The sequence below is a fragment of the Anolis sagrei genome, chromosome 1 (assembly GCF_037176765.1).
Source record: "Anolis sagrei isolate rAnoSag1 chromosome 1, rAnoSag1.mat, whole genome shotgun sequence".
Classification (NCBI taxonomy): Eukaryota; Metazoa; Chordata; class Lepidosauria; order Squamata; family Dactyloidae; genus Anolis; species Anolis sagrei.
Window position 1 is genome coordinate 49,574,275 of NC_090021.1, and position 22,580 is coordinate 49,596,854.

The 22,580-nt window shown below is 39.3% G+C and overlaps 1 protein-coding gene across 2 annotated transcripts in view; it reads right to left on the bottom strand.

Moving 5' to 3' along the window:
- The window catches only part of RSPH9 (radial spoke head component 9), a 39,409-nt gene extending 20,821 nt beyond the window's left edge, over positions 1 to 18,588 (bottom strand). Inside the window, exons 1-4 of one of the 2 annotated variants that reach the window (XR_010909297.1) lie at positions 18,327 to 18,588; positions 13,951 to 14,110; positions 8,999 to 9,128; positions 7,076 to 7,222 (exon numbers count right to left, since the gene is read on the bottom strand). Coding sequence is in view for 1 of the 2 variants with exons in the window: in XM_060754036.2 (XP_060610019.1) it covers positions 7,076 to 7,222; positions 8,999 to 9,128; positions 13,951 to 14,110; positions 18,327 to 18,553 (664 nt within the window). In the remaining variant the exon portion in view is untranslated. The remainder of the gene's footprint in view (positions 1 to 7,075; positions 7,223 to 8,998; positions 9,129 to 13,950; positions 14,111 to 18,326) is intronic. The other variant, XM_060754036.2, reaches the window with a different exon arrangement.
- Positions 18,589 to 22,580: the final 3,992 nt, after the last annotated feature.

Genomic DNA, 22,580 nt, shown 5'->3' on the forward strand with positions numbered 1-22,580 from the left:
GAACAGGATCCTTCGCCGGACTTTCTTCCCAATATTCTCTCAACAGATCTAACGGACCACGAGCTTTCCTTCCATACAGCAATTCAAATGGACTGTAGCCGGTGCTGTCATGAGGGACGGTCCTGTAGGCGAACAGCAGTTGTTGTAACTTGACGTCCCAGTCATAAGGCCTTTCCTGACTGTAAGACTTTATCATTTTGACTAAAGTCTTGTTCATATTCTCAACCAGTCCATTTGTCTGCGGATGATATGCTGTGGAAGTCAGGTGTCTAATTCCACATAACTCCAGCAACTTCGACAGAAGCTTGGAAGTAAACTGGGTTCCCAAGTCCGAGACCAGTTCTCTGGGATATCCAGTTCTTCCCCAAATGGACAGCAGGGCATTTGCAATTGTAGTTGTTTCGATGTTAGTCAGAGCTACAGCCTCTGGATATCTTGTGGCGTAGTCAATCATGGTTAAAATGTAACGGTAACCACGTCTGCTTGGTTTACAGAGAGGACCTACAATGTCAATGCCTACTCTGTAAAATGGTTCCCCAATTATTGGCATAGGGATCAATGGAGCTTTAACTTTATCCCTTCCAGTGCTCAATCTCTGGCAGATGTCACAGGATTGGCAAAACTCTTTGATCCTCTGGAACATGCCAGGCCAATAAAAGTTTTTAGTGATCCTTTTCGTGGTTTTTCTTATGCCCAAATGTCCACCTTGAGGGTTTTCGTGTGCCACCCTCATCAGCTGTTCTCTAAAACCTTGAGGCACTACAATTTGACTACATGTCACTGATCTTTCTGTCGAGTTTACACTTTTGGATTCCCTATATAGGACACCATTCTTCAGTATAAACTTGGAGGGCTGTTCTTCTGGCAATACTGTGGGGTTTTGAGCTAAAGCAAATAGAGGCTTCAGAGATCCATCGGCTCTCTGTTCCTGCCGAATCTCCTCAACTCCTCCCGTCTTCTTAACAAGCTCAGCCACTGTAGCGCTGGTTTCTGGACTCTCGTCCCCATCTTGTTGTATGGCAAAACACAGGGCTTTCTGTTCAGGGCTTTCATTGTTACATTCTTTCTCCCCACACGCCATCTTACAGAATTTAATCTCCTCAGCCAAATCATTTCCAATTAAACATTGATATGGTATGTCAGGACTGACTGCAAAATCCCACATACCCTTCCATCCTTTATATTCTATTGGCAAGGTCACCACGGGTGTCGGGATCGCGGGACCTAAACCTTTTAATTTTATTTCAGAGGTTGGCTGTTGAAATTTCTGAGGTATTATTTTAGGGTGCGCGATGCATACTTCGGAACCTGTATCTCTGAGTCCTTTCCTGTCTTTGTGATCAATAGAAATGGTTTCTAAGTAGTCCTTAGATGGGCTGCCTGACAGGATAAACAGACATTGTTTCTCTTGAGGCTCTGAGCTTGAACTCTCCTTTGAAACAGTATCTGCTTCTGCCCTTGGTGTTTCTTTCATTTTATTCACAAAGAGGGTTGTTTTCTCTTTCCTTAACAAGGGACATTGATATTTTAAATGATTCCATTCTCCACATTGAAAGCACCGTCGTTTTACCTCAGGAGCAGTTGGTCTTATTACACTCTGCCTCCTATAGGGGGTGTCTTCTATGTCAGCACCCTTTTCTTGCTGTGGGCGCTTTTGTTGTGAATAAAATGGCTGCCTGTTTGTTCTTTTGTCCCCTGGCAGATCTTCTCTTTTAAATCCTTCTTTCAAGGTTGTTATTTGATCTGCCATACCCGCTGCCTCTACAATCGTGGATGGCTTGCGATCTTGAATCACCCAACGAATTTCATAAGGAACTAATTGGAAAAATTGTTCCAATTTCAAAAGTTCCCTCAGCTGTTGATAATCTTCTACCTCAGACGTCTTTATCCAACTATCGAACAGTTGAGACAATCTAGAGGCCACCTGAGCAAAACTTTGAGTTTTATCTTTCTTTAAGGATCTGAACTTAAATCTATAATATTCCGGAGTCAATCTAAACTCTTGTTGAATCTGTTTCTTAAACAGATCATAGTCTCTATAAGATTCTTCAGGCAACTGTCCATAAATCTGCAAAAGTTTCCCACTTATCTGTGGCCTAAGGTATGTCATCCATTTTTCCTTGGCCACTCCAAAATCACGACAACATCTTTCAAAAGATATTAGGAATTTCTCTGGACAATCCTCCTTGGTATATTTTGAGAATTTCTTCATCAAATCTGGGGTATCCCCTCCAGATCTCCCTTCCTGAACATCACTGGATGTTTGAGACAAAGCCAATCTTTGTTTCTCTAGCTCAAACTCCATTCTCTTCAATTCTAACTCCCGTTCAAATTCTCTCACTCTTTGTCTTTCTTCAAACTCTCTTTGTTTAGCCTCTCTCTCCATCTCCAATTGTTTTTCCTCCATCTCCAATCGTCTCATCTCTAATCGTTTTTCCTCCATCTCCAGTTTGTATTTATAAGCCATTTCTGACATAGGCACTAACTCTGTCTCTGACCCAGAGCTCGAACTTTCTCCTTGGTCTCCCTCTCTTTCTTCAGCCAGCTTTCTCTGTCGCCTGGTAGCCATTTTTCAGCAACTTTTACCTCACAACTTATTTTAAAATTAAACTTAAGGCACTCGATTAGTTGTTACACGAATCCCGTCGTCTGCCACCAAAAAATGTAAAGAAGCAGCCCTAATCTCACTAGATGCCACCAAATTATGTAAAGAAGCACTAATCCCACCGCTTGTCAACAAAATTATGTGAGGAAGTATTAATCTTCTTTATAGCCACTAATATTCTGTGAGGAACCTTCTTTTAGATATCAATTAAGCTGCCACCAATATGTTTAGAGACGCTGGTTTAGGTCTCTGTTTATCTTTAGTTGTGTTATGAGGTGACTTTGGTAGTGTGGAATGCACCAAGCATGACAGCAATCGAGGAGGCAGGTTTGAAATATAAAGAGAACAAGTTTTATTGTTAACAGAACGTAATTGTTGCAGTTTTGAGAATTTGAACTTGGCACAAGGCTTGATGTTACAAAATGGCTGGTTTGAGATACATGCTTCTGATGATACAATTCTACAAACTTCTTCTTAGTGAAGTGCTTATACTACTTCAGAGTTCCCTATTGTGAATGTCCACACTGTTTGCCCTATACTCGGAACAAACCACTGATCACCAGTCTTTCCTTACTGGCAATCCTGAAAACCCCCTCTGTTAGATTCCTTTAACCTAAGCAATCTAACAAGGTAACACCTTCAGCTCTCTTGCTGAAGAAATATTCACAAATTCTAGGAACTACTGAATTCTCACAGCTTCACAACAGAGCCCTAACTGGCTATCCTCTTCCCCGGGTCTCTTCCACCGGACTGGAGCTTAACTGCCACTTTCAAACCTTTTCCTCCTTAAGCTCCGCCCACCTCCTCTGAGGCTTTGTCTTGTCACCATGGCAACCTATCCCTCACAGCTAGGCCATGGCAATAAATGTAATACATAAATACAGTTTAATAAACACTCTATAATAAACATTTCTCTACAGTTGCTTTCTCAGTCTTGTTGCCACTACGAGGAATTTTGCCACTAAGAATCACCCTATGGTACTTGTCCTCTAAAAGGTATCTAACAATCCTCTACAGGACAGGATTGGATATAAAAGTTGGCTACGTTGCATTGTGTAGTAGTGGCACTGCAATAAAACGTGTTCTATTGTTTCTATTTCATTTCTTCTACGGGGGCAGTATAGTTACAATGTATATATGTATTATATATTTCAATTACCCATAAATGTGCAAGAATATTATTAAGTAAAACACTGCTATTAATTTAATGTTGAAACTAATTAATCTTAGCAAGATCCATGCCTTGAGATTATCTCTAAAATACACAAATCTGATGACAGACAAACCCCATCTGAGTATTTGGTATGGAATAAAAACAGTACCATACAGTGAAGAATGATGCCATCCTTGCATCTGTGACATCTGAAAAATCGTAAATTCCACAATAAACCTAAATTAACTGAAGCTATTTCTAGTATTTCCGAATTCACAGCTTGCATTTACAAAGGCATGGAAGTGACTATGTTGTCAACTGTTCCTGTTTTTTCTACATCTGCTTCCAGTGACCTTCTTATACTTGCTAATTTCACTTCTGAATTAGCAGCAGCAGAAATATTGACCTGTTTTACAGTTGGTCTTCTTGTGAATTATTTTTGATATGTGTATACCTTCTTAATTGACATTTGTTGTTTTATTACTGGACCTGGATTGCGATCTGCCTTGCATCATTTTACAAAAAGTAAAATTATATCTGCATCAATGATAATATTTGCATTGAGAGAATAACTACAAATCTGGATACTACTACATTGCAAAAATACCCCTCGCTTCCCCCTTCAGCACTCTACTCTCAAAGTCTGTATATCCCTCAAATACACTTTATGACAGAAGCCCCTTGGAAACTCTTTCAGATTTATAGCACTCCATGAAAGCCAAACTGCTCCAGGTGCTACTGCTACTTCCTGGCACAAAACTTAGAAAGCTCATGCACAACTTTCAGACTGTTCTTTAGACTAGTTGGCTATTCCTGCTCTTTGAGGCTTTCCTGGCTTCTTCTGCAACTTCCATGTAGGTGGCCCATGTAATAACACCACCGTACTTGATGGAAAAGGAGCTATGTCACAAACTGCTCTGCTTCTGACAAAGATGACAAATGAATGATTGAAAAACACATGAGCTGAAGTACAATTCCTAACATTGTCCAGAAAAGCCAGTGGAGGAAAAACTTAATGGCTTAACCCTTTTTTGTTTGTTTTGGTGCCTCTTTACAATAACAGATGAGAGTAGATAATGTTAGCACTAATACTATTTTATGAAACAAAATCAATTAGGGTTCCCAGCTGTGATTGATTACTGATTCAGCTCAGGAAAGATAATCAAGAATGGAAAAGGTTACTTCAGCATGTTTTTAGAATGCTTATAAAGTTCCCAAATTCAGTGTAAGAAAGAATAATTCATTGCCGAATATATGAAAGCTACAAAAATCAGAACCTAGCCTAAACTTCACAGACTTGACATTGCAACCTCTTAGTTTTTGTATAACATTAATATTCTCAAATATGTTTTAAGGGAGAAGAAAAAATAACAACATCAATGATAAAACAGATCTAGGAATTTTCATGACAAATCTTCCTCCATTCTGGAGGCCGCTACAGTCTATCCTGCCAAAGTAACAAACTGCTGACTATGCATCCTAGTGCAATAGTTTAGCCCACCAAAAAGTTTAACCTAACCTCTCAGGACATAAGGTTACAGTTAACAAGACCCCATTTAGATAAGAGAAAGCAATATTGAGGATGGAAAAGGGCAACAAAATACTTCAAACACTATAAAAATTCTTCTATCATCAGCAGTCTTATCTCACCCAGTAGGGCATTGGCTGCAGCAACCCCCTTCTAATTAGGAGGAAACAGTGAGTTCAAACAGACAAGGGTGATGACACAAGAAGCAGACAAAGCTGTCCCGTGAAAGGATGTGACAGCTCCAGTATAGTCTTCGTTTACCTTAACATTCTCAGCACTGGAAAGCTCATGTTTCAAAACCAGGGATTACAGTGAAAACTGGTCTAGCTTTTTCACATGCATATACTGTTTGAGACACTCAGTCTGATTTTGCTGGATGTTATTTATTTGCTTTGTGTAAGGAAGAAGAATTACATTCTAGTATTTAGTCATTAACATGCTGCCTTCTCCCCAAAGCTGGGGCTCAAGGCAGTTAGTTTTATTTTTGCTACATAAGTTTGTTCCAATTCTTCCCTGTCTGAGAATTGTTGCAATAAAAGTTGGGTTGTATATCTTCCAAATAAGCTAACACGTGCAGATAAACAACTAAGAGAAATAAATACAAGCAAGAAGTCAAAACTCAGTTTCCTTCACAAATAGATCAGGTGGCCTCAAGGCATGTTGCAGTCATCCTCTGCCTCTTCCTCTCAACAAAATAAGAAGAAAGGGACATAACATGGAGCCCATATTTTGGGGTCAGATACTTGACAGAACCCTGCTAGTCCTCTGAGCTAATATAACTATGCTACAGGAGGGACAAGACCACAGATGTAAAGCAAGAAATGCCACCACCAATATCCTGGATGAGCTCTACAAGCTGAGTATCCCTTCAGGAATTCTAAAATGGAAAATATTTCAAAAACCAAAATTGTCCACATGGTTAACTAAGATAGTTGTACTTTTGATTTTGAGTAGGTCAATATACACAAACTTTTTTTCATGCACAAAATTATTTTCTAAACATTGTGTGTAAAATTATCCTTAAGCTATGTCTATGACCCATATACGAAATATGAGTGGCTCCCGTTTCCAAGGAGCTCATTATATATGTGCAAATATTCCAAAATCCCGAATACAGAATATTTCTGGTTCCAAACATTTCAGATAAGGGATACTAAACATGTTTTTCATATGAGTAGCAACCATAAATTGAACATAAAACCCACCTCACCTTCAAAACCCACATTTTCTATGCTGTGCCCCACCAGCACAGCCATCTCCTGACTATTGGAGAATGTGAAATGCAGCAGAGAAGCATCTCACCATAGCACAACACACAGCAATAACATCATCCTTGGGAACCTCTAGAGGACCTCCAAGTCTCAAAGGATTTCGGTCACTATTCATTCACTGATTTAAAAAATAGTAAGATGTTTCTCTATCAGTTCCCCAATCCCGCCCCACTCTCTGCCAGCCAGGAAATAGTTGTGATGAGAGCAGCAGAGAGACCTGGTGATTAGGATTTTGGTTGCTGTGCCATCCACAGCAATTCCAACCTCCACAATAACAATAATAGTAAGTTGGACCTATGGAGAAATAGGTTGCTCATGCTATGTGGGCCTTCCATGGCTTCTATTGCAAAATCCTGGAAAAAACACAATTGCTATCACATTGAACAGGATTTTCACCAGTACATATAATGCTAGATGTTGTTTGTTACTACTACAACAGCACAGAAGAGAGCAATATATCTTCTAATGCAAGATCTAAAACACTCATTTTTCCATGCAGGACTCCACTGCTTACTTACCTTTTGGAATATCATGTTCAAGAGAATCCAAGAAATCAATGGCTGGATCCAAGTCAGCTTTCTCCAGGAGAGTTTTATTCTTCAGATTTTCAGGCTCAGTGAAATGGAAATAAGAGCTTAACTTTTTGCCCTCTGTCAACGACAAACCTGTTCCATAAATAATTAAAAAATGGCACTACTTAAGAGTCTCTTTTTTAAAAAGATGGCTACTTTCAAGTTTACTATAAGCACACTATCAAATGGACCTATCAAGTATTTCTGTACTGATGGCACTAAAAGAGCTCAGACAGAAAGATACAGCAACACCAGAAGCACTTGAAGTGGCCAGCTTCTGGTCAAAGGAAATGTAGTATAATGCTAAGTTTTTAACTTTCTTTGTGGGTTTTTAATACATTATAACTGGATTCTCAATTCATTTCTGACATGATAAATAAATACATAGCTAGAAAGAACTCTAGAAACTGAAAGTGCTATTCAGGGAAGTTATGAGCAATTCCACTTAAGCATCCCAATTTGAACTGGCAGTTAGGTAAAGGTAATCTTTTAATCTTTTGATGATTGCTGCAATCTTACTGAGGCTTATAACAAAAGAAGCATCCTTCAAGCAAATACTGTAACCAAAAACACTGCAGGATCAGGAGAAAGCCCAAAAGTTACTCCAAATAAAAAATCATGTAAACATTCTTATCTTTTTGCTCCACACAGTATTTATGTATTTATTTGTTTACTCTATTGATACTCTGCCTTTCTCTACCCCGAAGGGGACTCAAAGCGGCTTACATAGAGGCAATTATTCAATGCCTTAAAACACATTCAATTCCAAAATATTAAAATTAAATTAAATTAAAATTAAAACATATTAAACATTTTAAAACATTACATTCCATGTTAAAAGCACCTATGCCAATGGAATGTGAAGGTAGAAGCTTTCTTCTATACCTCTTATATTTCAGTATGGATAATAACAATGGTCGTAGAAAAGATTAAACATATTGGACTATTGAAAGGTTGTTTTCTTCTACTCTAGAGGATAGTAGATGAAGTAATGGATTTAAATTGCAGGAAAACAGATTCCACTTAAACATTAGGAAGAACTTAATGGTTAGAGCTGTTCAGCAGAGGAATATGCTGCCTCTGAGTGTGGTACAGTCTCCTTCTTTGGAGATTAAAAAACCCTGTATGGACATCTGTTGTGAATACTTTGATTGTTCCTGCATGACAGAATGGGGTTGGACTGGATGGCCCTTTTGGTCTCTTACAACTTTATGATTCTATGAATAAAGAATGAAACAATCTACACTCCTTTATGGTACAAGGGTCAGTTAAGATGTTGATCGCCGCTGCATAAAGTCAGAGATGCAGGAGGGGTCTAAGATTGGCTTCCCTGTATCCCCATGAGGTCTCTGAGCAAACAACAGCAGAATGCCAATTCTTTGAAACAAGGATTCCAAACTGATCATCTGGCAGCACTGGGCTAGGCACAGACGGCTAACATATGAAGCTGAAGTCTGAAACAGTTTAGCAGATTTAATGCTTAACACATTCATACTTTGCCCTGAGTGGGACAAATCAGAAGGATATGAAGAAACCTTAAAAACTGGCAATTCTGTTTGCTTTTTGGCAATATTCAGTCAGTATAAGCGCATCCTACCCCCTGTTTCCAACTGCACACACGTGAGAACATTTCTGCATAGGTGCTTTTCATACATCCTATATTCTTAGATAGAGAATATAGCATTTTTATATCTGCCGTGTGAAAAGGGAAAACAGGTTACATGGGCTGCATGTGAACATTGGATGTCCCAGATACACAGAAATCCACACAATGTGTTGGTTTTAACAAGCTAAATGTAAATTAAATGATTGGGCATGGTCACTTATGTACTGAAAAAACAAAATTGTCTATGACCTCGTATCAATTACCTTCAAAGTTCCTGTTTTCATGCACAGGTCCAAGTGGTGATTTTACATATGCACCTCGTGGAACGATACCCACTGCTTTGTCTATCTGATGTACTGTAGCTACAAGACGGGTCTCCTCTTTGATCAAAGTCTTTATTTTACAAATAAAAAATATTAAGACATAAATGCCTTAGATGTTTAAACTTAGGCAATGAACATAATCAAACATCTACAATTTGACAGGTATAAGAATACATGTCTATTACCAATCATTCAACAATAGTAAAACAATAACAATACCAACTCTGTTTGAAACAATGTTTTTGTTAGGTTTCAGCCCTGGACTGCACAAGTCTCTTGTGTCATCATGTCTCAAGACCTCAATGAGTAGCTAGACTAGAGGTAGAATTAAGCTGAGGAATTCCTTTCCCCACTTTACCATGAATGTTTCCCAAAAGGGCTTTGTCTTTCCTCCTCCTGCTAACCACTGTCTCCTCCCCCTTTGAATATGTAGGAATGGAATTCTGTGAAGGAACTTCCTCTTTTCAGTTTTATTGCCCTGGGATGACCATGTGGTCTCCGCCTTTGTCTCTTCCGTGTTTTCTTCCTTCCAGTGAGGACGCATTTTGCCTCTCACTTTAGGCAAAATGTAGCTGCATGGACTTTATTTTTGACTTTTTAGCCTTTTACTTCTTTAGAAGATGAGATTTAGTAAGCCAGTTAGCTCCAAGATCTTTTCTATCTGGAATGTATTGCTTTTACTTCAATAAATATTTTTGAACCTAAAGTTCTCACTCTGCAATCCTGTGCCATCCTAAGAAATAGAAACTTATCCCAGCTCATCACACGTAAGTTTCTGCTGGTTATGAAGTTTACTTCTGGTTCTCTGCTATATTTATGGTGGAATCACCCCAACTGAAGGTTATTTTTGAGCCTAACAGCTCCGATTCCCCAACAATTTTCCTTTGGATGAGCTTAGGTCTCAAAATTACATCACATGTTGGAACTACCTCAGGGTGGGGAGGTTTAAATCCTGCATAAAATATGAGTATCTTGCTATATGGTACTGTCCCATTATCTGGGCGGAGGCCACTAGGGGCCACAAGAGAGAGGAGGATACTTTATGGGGGGGGGGGAGTTGAGGGATGAAAACCATTTCCCCCATTTTTGCTGGTGAAAACCATTTCCCCCCCCCTCCCTTCCCCTTCCCATATCATAAAGGAGGGTTGTTTCCACGGTGGGGACATGGGTGGGGGAAATAACAGGAAAATTGGGAAATGGTTTTACTCCTTCAACCCACTGTCCACATTCGTTAAATGAAGTATCCTCTCTGTACTGCCCCCTGTGAAGGAGTCGTTAAACTGCTGCCACCAATTGTAAAGAAGACCGTTTCAATGCCACCGAATGCCACCAAATGTGAAAGTGCGAGTGGTAAAACACCCACTGCCACCTAATCTATGAGGGAAGCCGGGCAACGATCAATATCAGCCTAGGAACTATTTTATAAAGGGACTGTTTCTGGCTGACTTTATTATTGCAGGCTGTTCAACTTAGAAGAAACTGTATCAGGCAAGACTTGAGGAGAACAGTAACAAGTTTATTTTAACAGCAGTATAATAAGTTTAACTGTTTCTTCAAAAGAGGCACAAATCTTGATGGTTACAATAGTAATGTTTCATGAGTAATCTCAGGCACAGTCTTCAAGAAGTTTCTTTAAGCAGATGTAACCCTTCTGGACAACTGCCCTAATATAACAACTAAGCTAAAAGGCTTATTTTCACAGAATTCCCTATAGCACACTGGCTACAGACACATTCCCTGAATCTCCACCTAGAGACTCAGTGTTCTCTCAGTAGCTCTCCGGCCACTGACTAATTCCCTGTTTCTCCCACTAGAGAAATCAGGCCCTTCCTGTAGCTCACCGGCTTACAACTACATTCCCTGAATCTCCACCCTGAGACTCAGTGTTTTCTCAGTAGCTCTCCGGCCACTGACTGACTTTTTAAAACACAGCTGCCTCATGAAGAGGCAGTTGGCTCCGCCCCTGTTGCTATGGCAACTCAGCTAACACCAAGCCACCCTCTCCCACAAAACATAATCCCCCATACTTACCATCCCTAAACCACTGTCCAAACTACACATAACCAAAGAAATAAAACTTACACATCGTCACACCCCCTAGTGGCCTCTGTCCAGATAATGGAAGAATGGAACAAGAAATCTATTTTCATAAACAAGCACGACATGGGATTTTTATGCCAGTCAACCCCCAGATTAAAGATTGGTGAATATTACTGATTATTCACAGAGAACTTATGCAACTGGGCTCCTATTGCTATGTTATCACTATGACCTGGGGCCTTGCTTTTTTGTGAAAATTAGGAGACACAATTTTCTATTATACAAAAATGTGTGAAACCATTTCTATTCATCACTGTTATTCTTAAGTTCTCCATATGCTCAAACTGTTTTGCAGGATTTTATTCATTTTAATATGCAATGAAAAAGTATGTGCCAGCTTTAATTCTGCTTTAAAAAATCGAGTTGGGATGCTAAGGAGAGAGAATTGTTCAGTGTGATCCAATAAATCTAGGTCTGGAGCTGAGATTTAAAATCCAGGCAATATCTATTCATAGGGATTCTCAAAACCTAAATATTTAGTTGTAGTTAATACCATGACATATGAATAGAATTATTATTGAAACCATAAGAAGCTAGGTCCAGAAAAGTCCAATTTCCTTTTCTTCTTTACATCTTCCATCTCGCTTATTCTGTGCTGCTTGGGAAGAGCTGGCATTTCTCATCTCATATCTTAACTATGTTTTGATCAAATCCTCTCTTCAATATTGCTCCGTCCATATTATTTAACTATATGGTTCATTCTCATTAGTATTAAAATTTTAAGTCTTAATAAGTAAACCCAACGAACAGAGACCTTATCATTTACAGCTAGGTATGCAGGAAACCAATAACCAGTAGATTTAATGTTTTTAAATATTTACTGTATTTTAAAGAAAAACAGTAAACTAGCTCTGTAAGTGGAAAAGATGGGTCAACAAAAACAATATGGTGTCAACACTAACTTTATAATAATAATAATTAAAAATTGATTTGTATCCCACCCTATCTCCCCATGGGGACTCAGGTCAGCTTCCAATATAGTAACAAGGAGACATTCAATGCCTATATAAACAATTCAAAGCTAGATCTAGATCTATAATTATGTACACTAATTTCACATATGCATTTCCCCTTGAAATATTTGTAAATCCTCTCTTTATATAAGTGCATTTCTCTCCTGCAGTATTTGCAAGTCATATGTGTGTGTGTGTGTGTGTGTGTGTGTGTGTTGTTTATATCTATCTAGACATCTCTCTCTATGTGTGTGTGTGCATTTCCCCTGCAATATTTGTAAGCCCTATAGATCTATATTCTATATATATATATATGTCTATATATATTTGTGTCTGCATTTCCCCCTGTAATATTTGCAAGCCCTATATATCTATATTCATATAGATATAGCTATACATCTCTCTATATATAGATGATTATATCTATATAGGATTTGCAAAGACTTACAAACATGTGAGGGGGAATTTAATATATAAAATTATTTTTATATAGACACATATACATACACACAGATATATAGGTATCTCTATACATTTATCTATATCTATATAGGATTTGCAGAGACTTGCAAACATGTGAGGGGAATTTCAAATATAAAAATAATGTATACATATAGATACAGATATACAGGTACATGGAAATCTCTTGATATCTATAAGTGTATAGGATTTGCAAAGACCTGAAAACATATGAAGGGAAATTCATACATAAAATTAATGTATAAAGATAGATACAGATACATAGCTACATAGGGATTGCAAAGGCTTTTGCGGGGAAATGCCTCTATACCTGGAAAGATTAACAAATATTTCAAGGGAAAATGCTTTTATAAGATTAATGGATAGTCCTGACTTGCAAGGGCTTCTCTCCCCCTCCTTTCCCTTTTCAAAACATCCCAGCCTAGGAGGAGAAGTAGAGCAGAAGCAGAAAAGAAAACACACTGTTTAGAGAAGGGAATATGAGAAATATATCATATATTGCAAACAATGGCCTCCAGGCTCCACTGCCCAGCTTGACCCCATTATAAGCTGAGAGATACTTTTTCAGTCCATAAAAAGGTCTGAAAAACCTGGCTTATCTTCAAGTATATACGGTAGCTTAGTGATTTTTTTTTAGAAAACTTTCTAAAGAATAAAATATTTGCAATGTATTTATCAATTTCCTATGCTTGAAAAGTTAATGGAGCCCAGTTATAAACAGAAATGTTTAACCCTTTTGGAGAATTACTTGTGTCCAATTCTTTTCATTTCATAATGAAAAGGAAAATGAAACTGTAAATTATATAAGAGCACAGAGTCAATCCTCCTTATAATTTCCACAAGTAATTGTGGTGACTTAATGCTCTGCAAATATGTTGCACTGACAGGCTTTATGTATGATTTCATCCCAACCAATTAGAATAAAATCCCTGGAATCCCAGATGTAAATTCATGGTTTCATCACTTTGAAACAAACAACACATCTGAATTATCTGAACAAAACAGCTGCCAGCGTAATAAGCCATCAGAAGCACTTGTGGAACTCGTCCCAAGTTAAGAAATAATAAACTTTCAGCCATAGCAAATTAAACATAGTGAATCAACTGATGTTATCCAAAGCAGTTCATGCATGGGGCAAGGGAAATCTGGCAGGTATCTAGCAAAAAGACCACCTGGAAATCTGATGCACTCTTAAAAGTCTGGAAGGATATAAATGTAAAATCATTTTTAAAAACAGTGAAAGAAAGCAATACAAAAGAGGGGAAAGGAGCTGATTTCTTTTAAAACACATGCAAGTTGTGAACAAATACATTGTTAGCAATAAAATGAAAGGATAGTGGAATTGCCCAATATACTCACTGGAACTTCCTCTTCATATGGCCTTTCGGGGTCTTCTTTCTTATCGGGCTGTTCATATTCATAAGATGGATCCCCTTGGAAGCGTCCTTTTAGTCCTGCAGTCAGTGTAACCATTTCCTCAGTAGGAGGGGGCAGAAGGCTCCAGTCAACACAGTTTAAGCTATGAACAACACATATAACAAAGGGGAACATTTATATCTCATCCTTCTCAACCCCCAGGAGGCGCGGGGGGGAGGGGCGACTCAGGGCGGCTTACAATCGGCAACCATTAGATGCCAACAACAACAAACAATGACAGTACAAAACAAATTAAGATTAGATAAACAACAAAATTATAAATATACATTTAAATATTAAAACACAAACAAAGCCCAAATCCAAATCAGTCCAGACTTCCAGTCCAAGGTCTAGCCATTAAGATCGTCTGAGGAGGCGCTGCTCTTGGTCCCACCTCCTTCCCAGGCACAACTGGCAGAGATGAGAGAAAGGACCTTCTCAGTGGTGGCCCCTCAGCTGTGGCACTCCCTCCCCAGGGATATTAGATCAACCCCTCCCTCCTGACCTTCCAGAAGAGAGTAAAAACGTGGCTTTGTAACCAAGCCTTTAGAGAGCTTATGCAACAGATAGACTTGGAACAATGTGCAATGACTATTGGAACAGCCTGGATTATGCTCGGGGATTACACTTTGAACTCTGAATGTATTGTTTTTAAATGTTTTAATTGTTTTTAATATACTTTTTAATTCTATTTTAATATTTATTTAAATGTACATTGTGTTTTAAGGCATCGAATCATTGCTTGTAAGTAAAGCCGCTTTGAGTCCCCTCCACAGTGAGAAAGGCGGGGTAGAAATATTGTAAATAGATAAATAAATAAATGTACATACAAAACTGGGTCTAAATATCTACAAAGCAAGAGGAGGAGTGCAATTTAAAAGACAATGCAGACACACAAGAAAGGGAAGATGAGCTTTCCCTCTTGTGGTCTTCTGTTAAGCACTCAATTTAAAAAAAAGCCTTTCTTTTTTCATGTGGAGGCTCCACATGAAAAAAGCCAGAAGAAAAATACTTTTTGAAACACTTTTTTTAAAAATGGAGGAAAGATGTGAAGCCAGGAAACAGCTGACTTTGCACACTGACTGGGAGGCTATCCTACTAATGAAAACAAATCTCTGGTTCAAGTTTTTTCTGCCATGAATGCATCAATTTGCTCAGTGACTATGTGATGTTTTCTCTCAGCTTCAACACCACTCCCACCACAATATGAATTAGAACAGTACTAATTTTTCTTAGAGTGGGGATGAAGATCATGCGATCTTCCAGAAGTTGGCCACATATTCCCAATATTGCTCATCACTGGATAGCCAACTTAGGCCTGGGTTGTTGTAGGTTTTTTCGGGCTATATGGCCATGTTCTAGGGAGACCTGCTTGAAGCTGAAGCCCTACTGAACTTCATGGGCCATATGATTCTCACTATGACCCCCAGGATTATTCTAAGGACTAAACTAGATTATGCACATGAAGTTATTCAAAAAGTCCTATTAAAACAGTAGCTTTTAATATAAATTGCTCATTCTGCTGGTGTTGCAAATTAAATTATTTCAAGACACCTACTGATCCATGAACATGTATTATAAACCATCAGCAAGACATACTGGTTACAATCCTGCATGGTTCAGTATAACATAGTTCCACATTCCCAAGCATAACAAGGGACCTTCCAGGATGCAAGGTAGGGCTGCTAAAGTTTTAAGATCATTCATGCTTTAAAGAGAGCAGGGGAAGGGATTCAGAAGCATCCAGATACGTTCCCATGGCTAGACATGAAGCAACTTCGTCATCTGCTGAAGTTCACAGAGAACTTCAAGAGGTCTCAACTATTACTTTGTATCTGGCTATGGAGATGTAGAGTGCATCTATACTGTTGAAATAAGATAGTTTGACACCACTCCAACTGGCTTGGCTCAATGCTGGGGAATCATCAGTTTTTCAAGAACTTTAGCCTTCTCTGCCAGAGAATGCTGGTGCCTCACCATACTACAAATCCCAGAATCCCAGTGTTCCTTAGCATTGAGGTTGGTAGTTAAAGTGGTGTCAAAAAGTGGTGCATTCATTCTAAATGTATATGCAGCCATAGCTAGATATTGCTGTGATACCAACTTCCTCTAAGTTCAAAAGTAGACAGACATACATGGACACAGGCTTAATTTCTTTTGTGTTTGCCACTAACAAATTCCCAGACATTGAGTGTAAAGTCCTCCCAGTGCTACTTTGTATTCCAACTTCAATTCCTGTGCATTAACTCAAACACATTTTGGTGCATCCACTCTGTGGAATTAATGCAGTTTAGCATTTATTTATTTATTTATTTACCATATTTATACGTGTTGTCAGATAAGTGCAATTTGACAACCTGAATGGCTTCAGACTACAATTTTGGATCACGTGTTTTTAAATGTTAATATTAAGATGTTTTAATTTTCTGTGTTGTCTAAAAGTTAATTTTTATCGTGTCAGGAGCAAACCAAACAGTTGTATTGTATTTAAAAAAACCACAAAGTTTGCAAACTTGGCATTCTATTAAATGTCCTTTGACCAGTAGCTGGCCACTTGAAATGCCTCTGGTGTTGCTATAAGGAGGTCCTCCATTGTGCATGTGGCAGGGCTCAGGTTGCATTGTAGTAGGTGGTCTGTGATTTGTTCTTCTCCACACTCGAATGTCGTAGACTTCACTTTGTAGCCCCATTTCTTAAGGTTGGCTCTGCATCTCACAGTGCCAGAGCGTAGTCTGTTCAGTGCCCTCTAACTCGCCCAGTTTTCTGTGTGCCCAGGAAGGAGTCTCTCAATTGGTATCAGCCATTGATTGAGGTTCTGGGTTTTAGCCTGCTACTTTTGGACTCCCACGTGCTTATGTTTTATGTTTATTGTGATATTAATGGTTTTAATTTATAGCTATATGTCATTGTTTAAGTTATATGCTTTGTTTGTATGTATGTTGGCATTGAATTTTGCCATTATTTGATGTACACCATTTTGACTCTCTCCCCCCACCCCCCATGGGGTAAGAAAAGATGTATCTAAATATAGTGAATAAATAAATAATTTATATGCTGCCCTTTTCACCCTGAAAGGAACTCAGAGTGGCTTACAAGATATATACATACAATATATTTTATTATTAGCATAGTACAAAATCAGTATTAAATATTACTATATTGTACTATGCCATTATATTGCAATATTATTAGTACTATTACATGTAATATAAATATATAATTATAATACTGTATTATTAAGAGTAGTATTATATTGCATTACATTATAATACTAGCCGTCCCCTGCCATGCATTGCTGTGGCCCAGTCTGTGTATATGTGTTTTGTGTGTATATATGTGTATATATGTTTGCTTGTGTTTATATATGTGGTTTTGCTCATGCGTTGTAATGTATTTTTCATTTATTTATTTTTTTGGCTTCTAAAGTCTCTTCTACTGTGTTTTTCAATTTTTTTATCAGTGAAGGTCACTTGTTGGCCTGATAGGTGTATTGTGTCCAAATTATTATTATTTCTCGCACTTCTCAACCCCCGAGGGGGGACTCAGGGTGGCTTACAAAAAGGCACAATTCGATGCCAGCACAACAGCAAGGTAAACGAATAAAACATATAAACAGTAATTAAACAATTAGGCAGTTAAGACAATTAAAACAATCCATTATATATCACAATCCTTAAAAACAATCTAGTGCTCAACGTTTATCATCTCATAGTCCGTAAATTCAAATTCCACATTGTCCAATCCAACAATTCTGGTTGTCACTTGTGCATTATCTATCTATCAAATTTGGTGTCAATTCGTCCAGTGGTTTTTGAATTATGTTAATCCCACAAACTAACTTTACATTTTATTTATTTAGATAAATATTATATGTATATACAATATATTACATTATATTATACAGGGTTAGTCAAAATGCATAGGCCAATAAGCCATTCAATTGAATGGCTTATTGGCCTATGCATTTTGACTAACCCTGTATTATAATATATGATTCCATAGCATCGTGCCATGGCAGTTAAAGCGATATCAAACCTCATTCATTCCTAGCATCTTCTGCATCCCGCAGAATTCTGGGAAATGTAGTCTGGGAAGGCGAGGCTCTCCATAGTTGAGAATTCCAAAGGCCCCGCCCTAAACGACATTTCCCAGAATGCTACAGGAAGCGCAAGACGCTAAGACTGCACTTTAAAACGCGAGCCTGATTCTGGACTTCAATTCCCAGAAGCCTCGGCGGCCTTGGCCAGTGAGGAGGAATCCTGGGAACTGAAGTCCCAAACCCTTAAAGGCGCTGAGGGTGAGAGTACAGAGAGGGAGACCTGTAGAGGCGGCTTCGGGTCCCGGCTCTGTCCGGGCCTAGTCCCTCGGCGATGTAGTAGGCCCCGCGGATGCCTTGGATACGGCCCCACAGGCGGACTTGCTCGAAGCGGTAGTCGCGGCGCACTAGCAGGAGGGAGTTCCGCAGGGCCGCCCGCTTCTCTGGGCTGAGGCACACGCCGCTGCTCGCCACCAGGTCCAGCGCGTAAGGCAGCGCCTCCGCGTCCATGGCGCCTCAGTGCTGCACCGGGCCTACCGCACGCGCGTCCCGTTGCCAGGCAACCGTCTCCAAGGCGACCTGTTGCCAGGCAACCACTTTTCGCGGCCTACCTGCTGAAGCAGGCATGGGCAAACTTGGGCCTTTCCCCCTGGTGTTTTGGACTTCTGTTCTGTAGGCATATTAAAACCACCATACAAAAAAATGCCAGGCATTTTTCATCCTCCAGCTGGCACCCTGGAACCTGGCAGCCATATAGGTAAAAAAAATAAACATTACCCAAAATCAAGTAATTTCTCCATGGAGAAAATGGTTTGCAGAGGATAAGGCAGCCTCTCCTTTAATTTAAACCAGTTGTTTGATCTACGCAGCTAACCCTATCCAAGAGAAATATTGCTGTAGCCTTATAAAATCTCCATATATTATGGCTTTTTAAAGGTTTTGCCAAAAATAACTTTTGTGTAAACTTTGATTCTATTTTGTGGCCTCTAGGACACACATTAGACACACAATGCATGGACGTTTCTAGATTTGACTTCAGTCAAAAGCAAGGAATTAGACTACAGTGTTCTCTTGCTACTTCGCGGTATGCTTTTAGGGGACTTGCTGTTTTGAGGGTGTTTGAAAATATTAATAAAAATATTAAATATTTACGTCCAGGGGAGACCAGGGATACCGGAAGTGTGGCAGCCTGAGGCATGGCAGGGAAGGCCTGCCTCCCTGGCCTGCTGCTGCCTGCATGTCTCCGGAGGCTCTGCGGTGGCCAGGGAAGCAGGCAGGTGTCCTTGCAATGGGCCGGGAGGCGAGTAAGGAAGTGCGGGTAAGAAAATAATATATAAAATATATAAAACAATGTATACATTAATATGCATCCCTGCTTTGAGGATTCTCACTTATTGCGGGTAGTCCTGGAACCAGGGGCGGCTCAACCCATTACGCAAAGTAAGCATTTGCAGTATAGTTGATTTTGCCCAGGGGCTCTCTTGAGGTGCTCTTGGAGGAAAATAGACCTTAACATATGCGAGTTGTAGTTATTGGGATGTATAGTTCACCTACAATCAAAGAGCATTCTGAACTCCACCAATGATGGAATTGAACCAAATATGGCACACAGAACTCCCATGACCAACAGAAAATATATATCAGCGATTGGTTGGGGGGGGGGGGGAGTGCCAAAATACTGTTTGCTTATTGTTGAAAATTACCTCTGCCAGGAACGGAACCCCCGTGATAAGTGAAGGAACACTGTATACTGTTTCCATACACTGTAAGCTTTACTCAGTAGTAATGACAAGTTGTTATTATTATTGTCTTTATTATACCCTGTCTTTCTCCCCATGGGGATTCAAGGCGGCTTACTCTCCACATTAGACAAGTGTGCTTTAGCACAGCAGGTTAACGGCCAGCTACAGTAAATCTTAACAACAAAAAAGTTGCCAGTTCAAAGCCCAAGACAGGGTGAGCTCTTGGCCTTTAGTCCAGCTTCTGCCAATCTAGCAATTTCAAAAATAGCAATGTGAGTACATAAATAGGTACCGCTTAAGTGGGGAGGTATTTAAGGCACCCCTAAGGAAATGCTAGAAAAATTCCGGCAATTCAATCAAGGAGGAAGTTTACGAACAAACCTCTTCAGTAGGCAAAGTGAAGCGACAACACCCCCCCCCCCCCAGTGACCGGAACTGAGCACAAGCCTCCCAAGATGCCGTAGATGGGAAAGCCTATATATACCTCTATCTGTGTATAGTTGTCTGTCTTGTCATGGTATAGCGGCATTGAATGTTTGCCATATATGTGTTCTGTGATCCGCACTGAGTCCCTTTCGGGGTGAGAAGGGCAGAATATAAATACTGTAAATAAATAAATAAAACGTGCACTACAAAGGTTAAAAAGCAATTAAATAGTAACAGTGTGCTAAAAAAATTAAAATAAGTAAATACACTAAAATGGCTTTTAAAAGTCATATTCCCCCCTAATTCCACCCACAGCACCCCTCATAAGTTTGATCAATACGAGTAAGCGGTTAGAGCCATTGACATCAACATGTAAATAATATTATGATTTATTCATTCATTTGCTACCCGCTTCTCTGTGAGACAGGGCACAGCACAGTCAAAACAATCACTATAAAATACATACCATAAAATATATGCATTAAAACACACCCTCACAAAATAAATATATTAAAATACATAGTGCAAGGATTAAAATACAATACAAATACATATATTAAAATAAAGATAACAATAATAATACACTTTATTTATATTCCGCTCTATCTCTCCGAGGGGACTCAGAGCGGATTGCAGTATACACATATATAGGCAAACATTCAATGCCTTTTATACAGTGAACAGTGACATACAATACACAAACAAAGGCAAAGGTTTCCCTTTCCATATCCAGCATCTGGAGGCGATGCTCAAGTCTGACCATGGGGAGGCGCTCTTGTTCTATTTTCCATGCCAAGGAATCTGTTGTCTGTAGACCCTCCTGGTATTGCTTTGCCTGCAGGGTGCCTGTTACCTTCCCACCAAGGTGGTATCTATTGATCTAGTAACATTCCATGTTTTCAGACTGCTAGGTAGGCAGAAGCTAGGACTGACAGCAGGAACTCACCCCGAACCATGGCTTAAAACTGCCAACCTTCCAGTTAGCAAGTTTTTCTGCAGGTAGTGGTTTAACCACCAAGCTCCCGCGGATAGAATGTAAATAGCCTTTCAAGACTATGGACGACCCTCTGAATATGAAGTTCACTTACAGGGATAAATTCTGTGCTTTCTGAAAACATATACACATGGGTTTAAGAAATGGCTGTTACTGAGTTTCAGCACACAAAGATATTTGGCGCTGATCTCCTGGTCGATGCAGAAGAAGCAGCTTGGCTGCATGCTTAAAAGAACAATGCAAAAACATAGGATGTGGACTATTTTCCACCTTCAGACTTGCCCAGGACTCAATTTGGTGTATCAAACACAACTAGAAGAGATTTCGCATCATTCTGTGTTTTTTTCCCCCAACCCATTTGAGGGGATGGGGGAAGTTGAAGAATTGAGGAGTATGGGATGCCAAAGGAGCAAATTCATAGAATTTGGCAGAGGTTTTCAGCCATTTTTGCCTGGTTTGGGCCAAAAAGGTCATAAAGGTTTCTGCCGGTTTTGAGGGACTTCAAATAACTGAAACATCTGATTCCCCACTCCTCACTTTAGACAGAGAGACTTGGGGTCTGCTGCCATTTGTGAGCTAATCTGTACTCTGTCTGGGATTTCTTTATCACCTTCTGGCTCCCCAGGCATCCAGTTTGTGATGGTGGTGAAATCCAGACTGCATTAACCTCATCACTCCACTTAAGCATTCTTAAATTTTGTCATCTCAGGACTTTTTGTTTACCTTTTAAGCTATTAATTATTCTAACTTAGGTACCAGACGATGCCCGGGTGAGATAATTTTTAACACTTTTATTTATTTATTTACGATATTTGTAGCCCACCTTTCTCAGCCATACGGCAACTCACGGGGGGTTACAGATTGGCACAATTCAATGTGAGGCATTCATAAAAGTGCCATTAAAAACATTACAATATAAAACATATATAAAAACATTAAAACATATAATCATTGGTGTCATCCTAGTAAAACTGAATTACTGTGTCATGAAATGATGCATGTCTAAAAAGTCATCAACATGAAATATTTGGAAAGCTCTGTGGTAGACCTTTATCTCCTCTGGGTTTATTTTATCCTCTCTCCAGTACCCCACACCCCGCCTATCAGCTGTCTTGTCTGATCCAATGAGATAAGAGATCTCTATTGAACATCATTTATGTCAACCATAACATTGTTTTTCCTCCAAATCAGCTTCTCAAAGATAAGATTTTTAAAAAAAACCCTGGGTGCGGTGAGATCTTAGTTTTCAATGCCTTCTATCAGATTAAATCAGTCTTTTTGATTGCATCAGCCATCACGGCACCTGTTATGAGTTTATTATCAGTCAAGTGTGTTCATATCTTTGTTTACAATTGAACAGGCATTCTGCCAGAGA